We start from the raw sequence: 6,698 nt of genomic DNA, 5'->3' as shown, positions 1-6,698 counted from the left end.
TTGCTACCAGTTTCTGCTATGAGTTGATCAGATTGATGGATCATATCTTATTGTAGCTTCAGGACAATAAAACATGTTTAGAGCATATTTCCAGATAAAATACTCAGAAACCTCTTCAACTGATGGTCCGGCTCTCACAACAAGCCGAGCTGCTGGTTTTACGTCTTTGGGAAGAATTCTGCCCACCGTGCATTAAATGGTAGACACCAGGAATTAGTCAGGGCAGTTTTAGGAGATGAATCCTTCCCAGGACATCCTGACGGCTGATGTTCTTGGTTCTGTTGGGATTCAGAGCTGCTCGTTCGGATGCCTGTTAGAGTCTCACTCTGCTAGTTTGGAGCTCAGGAAGCTCCTGAACCAGAACTAATGCTCGGTTACTCCGTTAAACGGTGATTCTGTGTGAAAACTCTGATCACACACTTGTCAGAAACCTTGAATTAGAAAAGGCTGCTGCTTCCTCCCAGTCACACATGTACCTGTAATTATTTAAATGCAGATCGTTTTGTTGCCAACTTCCTGTCTCTCTGAGTTTTAACAAGGGTTTAAAAAATAGCAGAATTACTTTTTCTTCTTGACTGGGTGGACGGGTGCATCTCTAGCTTCTGACGTTCAGAAAACGGACTTTTCACACAAACATGCACTGAAGCCTTATACTGAGGAAGGCTGCTGAAAAGGTCTTCATCATGACATCACACTGAGCTAAAACAACCTTTATTCCAAAAATATTCAACTAATCATGTTTGATGTATTGATTTAATTCTGCTAGATTAAATCTTAATAATCTTAAACGGATTGCAGGTCAGTGCCTGTCTCAGGCCTCACTCCCAGGTTCTTATCTGGGTTTGGTTCTAAAACTCAGTCCTGCTGAAACTTTAATAAAAAGGTTTGATAGAATAATTATCTAACACAAAACACACATGATGTCATCACGCTCCTTCTTGCATGATGACATCATGATGGGGTGACCTCTGTGTTCTGTGTCAGCGCGAAGAAGTTCTGTAGATGATGATGGACTGACAGCAAACAGAACCATCAACAAAGAGAAGAATGAGTTGAATTTATCCAGACTGATCCACTCTGTCAGAGTTGGTTCTGTTGAACGTATTTATTCTTTCAAGCTCTAGTGAGCTGCTGTGTTTTTAATCATTCAGTACATTATAACTGATTCATTAATTACTAGTTTGTTTGTGATTCTGTTAGTAAGTAAATAAAATATATACTTTATATATATATATATATATGTTTTCACTCTCTTTATATTCTTCCTTTCTGAGCATTTAATGTTGAGTAAAAACCAACCACCCTCACATAGATTTCTGACAGATTGTTTTTAAATTAATAAAAATATATTAAAAACAGTATATTAGATAACTTATCAGCTGCTACAGTTAATAATCCACTGTTCTCTGCTGTGTCTAATGAGATGTGGTACACATTTCCCAGAATCCTCTTCTGATTTGGGATCAACCTGTGATGCCTGCTCCTCCTCCAGGAGCTGCTGGTTCTGAAGTTAGTAGAACCACAGTACCTAAAAGCTCCAACCCAATCTGGTTGTCCAGACTTGAAAACATTATGTGTTTGAATTTGAAAAACATTTCATTAATAAACATTTTGATTTCTGTAAGTCTTGTCTTGTTTTTCTTCATATCTCCAACATGCTCAGCATCACTCCACACAGTCCTGGTCCAGATTAGCTTTCTGCTAACACCCTTGAGGATGGTTCAAATCGCAGGTCAGGTCCGGTTCACCGAGAGGTGACAAAAACAAAATCTGGACCCAAGTAAGGTATTTCATACCGCTTTATTGAATACTTCATTCTGGTGTCAGAACCAGGCAGATTCAAAGGTCTTCATCTGAATCCCATTTTATTTTCCATTTTACTGAGATTTAATTCAGCTGAAGGAGTTTTGAACCATTAGCTCTAAACCAGAGAGATCGATAAGACCTTTAAAAAATTTAATAGTTGCTAGTTTCACGTCTTTTTTACTGTTTCTTTACCTAAATAATTATGAAAATAAAGGAGTCTGGTCACTGATGGGTCAATTCTTGATTTGGTTATTGACCCGCTCCAATAAATATTCAGTTTGTGTTTAGATTCTTAAATTAAATCTGTTTTTATAAAGACGAGCTGACTCGATGAATGGACCCATCAGGTCGACACTGAGCAGATAAACATGAAGCTGGTGGTTGTGGAACCAACCACCTGTGGATCTGTGACTCCATGTCGTATTTTTAACAAAATGAGCCGTCAGCTCCAAACCTGCCTGCGATGCCGGACCCTGCGCTGTCAGAAACGGTGAAGATGGTTCCAGTGATGAGGCCAACAGGTGGTTCAGGACACTTTATTCACCGCTACACAACAGCTGAATGCAAAACAAGAAGCAACAGATCAGGTTTGGCAAAATGAATCATTCAGTGCAGAAATCAGCAGCTGCTGCAGAAAGAAAAGCAGTCGCAGCGTGTGATGGAAAGCACCGTTTGAAGAGAAGAAATCCTCCTCGTCCTCACAGCAGGACACAGAGATTCAAAGGATGACAGGATTCATCGGCTGCTGAAAATAGTCCCGGTTTCAACATGGAAGCTCATTTATTTTCCATGAATCTGTTACTAAACTCAAAGTTTCAGGTAAGTTTAAACAAAAATACACAGAACACCATCAGAACGCTCAAACATCATCTGCCTCTAAGAGCACAGAGCTGATCCAAAGTTCTCATCCAGTCCGGGTTTTCCTTCCAAGCAGCTAGAAAAATCCACATCATCCCAGATCAGGAAGTTTAGATATCCTGCTGGTCCTGATTGGTGGTTGGATGGATCAGAACACCCTGGAGGGCCATGTGCATGGATATGCAGATCTGGATTCTCCAGGAGGAGCTGGAGAGTGTCTGTTACCTGCAGACCCGAAGAAAAATCCTAAATGACCTTCAGGAAGCTTGGAGACCTGCTAATCCAGACCAATCGAAAAGGGTACAGGAAAACCTGGCTGTGTAGAAGGAGAACATGAAGACATGAGGACTGGATCAGAATTTTTAAACAGGGTCGTTCTTCAGCTGTTATCCATCCTGGTCTTCCTTGAACATCATGTTGAGTTAAGCTACTTCCTGAACACACTAATGAATCAGCCCTCCCTTCTGACTCTTAAAGATGACTACCAGGTTCAGCTCACATGAAGACCAGCATGGAGAACAGCTGACTTAGTCCTGGTGCTAGTAGGACAGAACAAACATCAGGATCTGGACAAACAGTGGACAGCGCGTCCTTCTGATGTCCTGGCTCAGTTGAACGCCTCTTTGTTGATCCACATCAGGGTCCGCGTCTCGTTGGGTTTGCACTCGTACTCGATGTTGCTGAACTTGTTGCCGAACTGGCAGTGCTCCCTCTTGTAGTAGTTGTAGTACTTGACCTGCCAGACCGTCTCAAACGTCCCGGCCTTGTTGAACTGCAACGAGAGACAGAGAAACCATCACCAACACCAGAACCAACATCAGAACTCCTCCTCCTGTTCAGGTTCATCTCATTCTGAAGAACTGCTGAAAGAACTCAACTGAATCTAACTGAATTGAACTGAACTGAACTAAATCTAACCGAAATGAACCGAATTGAACTGAACCGTACTGAATTGAATCAAACTGAACTGAATCTAAACGAACTGAACCAAACCGAATTGAACTGAACTGACCCGAACTAAAATGAACCGGACTAAACTGAATTAAACTGAACTCAATCGAACCAAACTGAATTGAACTGAACTGAATCTAATCGAACCAAACTGAACTGAATCGAATTGAACTGAACCGAACTGACCCGAAGTGAATCGAACCGAACTGACCCAAACTGAATTGAACTGAACCGAACTCAATCAAACTGAACTAAACTGAAATAAATTCAATCAAACTGAACTAAATTGAACCAAACTAATTGAAATGAACTGAACTGAACCGAACTCAATCAAACTGAACTAAACTGAAATGAATTCAATCAAACTGAACTAAATTGAACCAAACTAATTGAAATGAACTGAACTGAACCGAAATGATCCGAACTGAATTGAACCGGCCTAATAGAACTGAACTAACTGAACAGAACTCAATCGAACCGAACTAAACTGAACTGAACCGAACTAATTGAACCGAAATGAACCAAATTGAACTGAACCGTACTGAATTGAATCAAACTGAACTGAATCTAAACGAACTGAACCAAACTGAATTGAACTGAACTGACCCGAACTAAAATGAACCGGACTAAACTGAATTAAACTGAACTCAATCGAACCAAACTGAATTGAACTGAACTGAATCTAATCGAACCAAACTGAACTGAATCGAATTGAACTGAACCGAACTGACCCGAAGTGAATCGAACCGAACTGACCCAAACTGAATTGAACTGAACCGAACTCAATCAAACTGAACTAAACTGAAATTAATTCAATCAAACTGAACTAAATTGAACCAAACTAATTGAAATGAACTGAACTGAACCGAAATGATCCGAACTGAATTGAACCGGCCTAATAGAACTGAACTAACTGAACAGAACTCAATCGAACCGAACTAAACTGAACTGAACCGAACTAATTGAACCGAAATGAACCAAATTGAACTGAACCGTACTGAATTGAATCAAACTGAACTGAATCTAAACGAACTGAACCAAACTGAATTGAACTGAACTGACCCGAACTAAAATGAACCGGACTAAACTGAATTAAACTGAACTCAATCGAACCAAACTGAATTGAACTGAACTGAATCTAATCGAACCAAACTGAACTGAATCGAATTGAACTGAATTGAACTGAACCGAACTGACCCAAAGTGAATCGAACCGAACTGACCCAAACTGAATTGAACTGAAATGAATTCAATCAAACTGAACTAAATTGAACCAAACTAATTGAAATGAACTGAACTGAACCGAAATGATCCGAACTGAATTGAACCGGCCTAATAGAACTGAACTAACTGAACAGAACTCAATCGAACCGAACTAAACTGAACTGAACTAATTGAACCAAACTGAACTGAATTGAACTGAACACTGAGGATAAACTGTGAATAAATGAAACTAGATGAAGGGGGTCTGGAGTTGAGCATTTCTGTGGTAATCCTACACCAGGCTGAAAGCAAGGAGCTCCTCAGAAGGTTGTGGTTCTATAATTCTGAACTTCTAACAGCTTCATTCTCCTGCTCAGTAGCTTCCTCTGTGTCTTGTCTCACCTCTATGCTGACTTGGACGGGCTGGCGGTCTCCGCTCTTCGTATGTGGGACGCCCTCTGTGTTGTACTGGCCGTTATAAACCACCGACTCCTCATCCCTGGACTGCTGTTCCAGAGGGAAGATAATTCCTCCGATGTTCATGTTGCTGTGAGGAAGAGGAGGAAGATTCATCACATGATACATCTGAGGGAGTCACTGTCCACATACATATCCTCATATCTGTAACACATGCAGACATGTTTTCTGAACTGGTCTCATCTAGAGTCAGATGTTTCAGCCCATTCAGCGGCTGAAGTTAAACTGTCCGCCATGAACCTGTCTGCAGGATCCCACCTGGAATCCGTCCACTGATGACGTCTCACCTCAGGAGTTTGGACTACTAGGAATATTTGACCGGATATTAGTTCGGATTCTCAGGCGGACTGATTTTTGTCTAAACACCTGATCAGGTCATTTTACTGATGTTAGTAAGGTTCCTGATGCAGGAAGGTTTTCAGACAGAAGGTCTGAGGAGGTTCAACCGCCTTCCAGCCGCCAACATCAAACCTGATCCCGCATGATTTATTCAGCGGGCGTCCGATGCTGCGGCCTGCAGGAGGAAGAGGTGGAGGAAGAGGAGGAGGAGGCCCAGCATGCAACGAGTCTCTCTGCAGGTAATTTCCTCTCACATCACCTGTCAACATCTACACACATGCGCGCTGCGTGGACGTCCACAGCAGACCAACACGTTGTGAAGCGTCCCTTACGTGGCCTCCACGGCTCCGGGCTTCAGCACCACCTCGATTTTGTACTTGGAGCCCGTCAGCAGCTTGATGGTTCGGCTCTGACCGAAGCGGGTTCCGTCCACCTTGAAGAATACGGGTCCATCGTTCGGCTGGATTCGGAGAGCGATCTGGATGGTGATGATCGGCGGGACGTCGTCCATGTTACCGGGATGATGCTCTGTGTCTTGGGGCTCCCAAGCTGGAGGAGAGGATGCTGAGGAAGAACCAGCGGCACTGATACAGCTTCCGGTTAAACCTTTCACAATAAGAGCGGAAGCCAGGGCTGGCTGTTATCACTGATGATGTCAGAATCAGAAACAGTTTTATTAACCAGGTTTGTTCAGGCAAACACGGTATTTGACTCCGGCACACTTTGCTCTGAATAATAAAGAACATCTTTTTAAATGTGGAACTCCCTCGAAGCATCGGCAGTTATAAGTGGATTCCTAATACGAGTTTATTAACAACTTTAAATCAATCTTCAAGCATTAAGCCCACCATGAAAACTAAATATAACAAATTAAACTGTCAAAAACTGCATGTATCCCACAAAATAAAGTTTACAAATGTCAATATAACAAATGAAATACCTCGTTCATGCTCCGAAGGAACAAACGCTGTAGGTCTTAAAAGTTTGCAGTTAATTGAACGCCAGCTTGTCACCAAACACTGCTTCTATAACTTCCTGGATGTGAGAGCCTTTCAAAATAAAATC

General features: G+C 41.9%; 1 protein-coding gene across 1 annotated transcript; it reads right to left on the bottom strand.

The window, feature by feature from the left end:
• Nucleotides 1–2,326: 2,326 nt before the first annotated feature.
• Nucleotides 2,327–6,238, bottom strand: cnrip1a (cannabinoid receptor interacting protein 1a). Its single transcript, XM_047364590.1, has 3 exons — nt 5,966–6,238; nt 5,220–5,364; nt 2,327–3,436 (listed from the first exon to the last, which is right to left on the bottom strand). Exons 1-3 carry the CDS (start codon nt 6,142–6,144, stop codon nt 3,272–3,274), a joined length of 489 nt encoding a protein of 162 aa, XP_047220546.1. The 5' UTR covers nt 6,145–6,238; the 3' UTR covers nt 2,327–3,271.
• Nucleotides 6,239–6,698: the final 460 nt, after the last annotated feature.

This window comes from Girardinichthys multiradiatus, chromosome 5 (assembly GCF_021462225.1).
Source record: "Girardinichthys multiradiatus isolate DD_20200921_A chromosome 5, DD_fGirMul_XY1, whole genome shotgun sequence".
NCBI lineage: Eukaryota > Metazoa > Chordata > Actinopteri > Cyprinodontiformes > Goodeidae > Girardinichthys > Girardinichthys multiradiatus.
The sequence above is the reverse complement of the archived record's forward strand: the minus strand, read 5'-3'. Positions and strand labels throughout refer to the sequence as shown.

Bases quoted from the DNA above. Each gene is read 5' to 3' on its own strand.
- cnrip1a (XM_047364590.1), bottom strand. From the start codon at position 6,144: ATGGACGACGTCCCGCCGATCATCACCATCCAGATCGCTCTCCGAATC. The intron at 5,365-5,965 runs GTAAGGGACGCT...TCTTCCTCACAG, and splicing joins CCCGGAGCCGTGGAGGCCAC to CAACATGAACATCGGAGGAA. The intron at 3,437-5,219 runs GTGAGACAAGAC...CTCTCGTTGCAG, and splicing joins CCGTCCAAGTCAGCATAGAG to TTCAACAAGGCCGGGACGTT.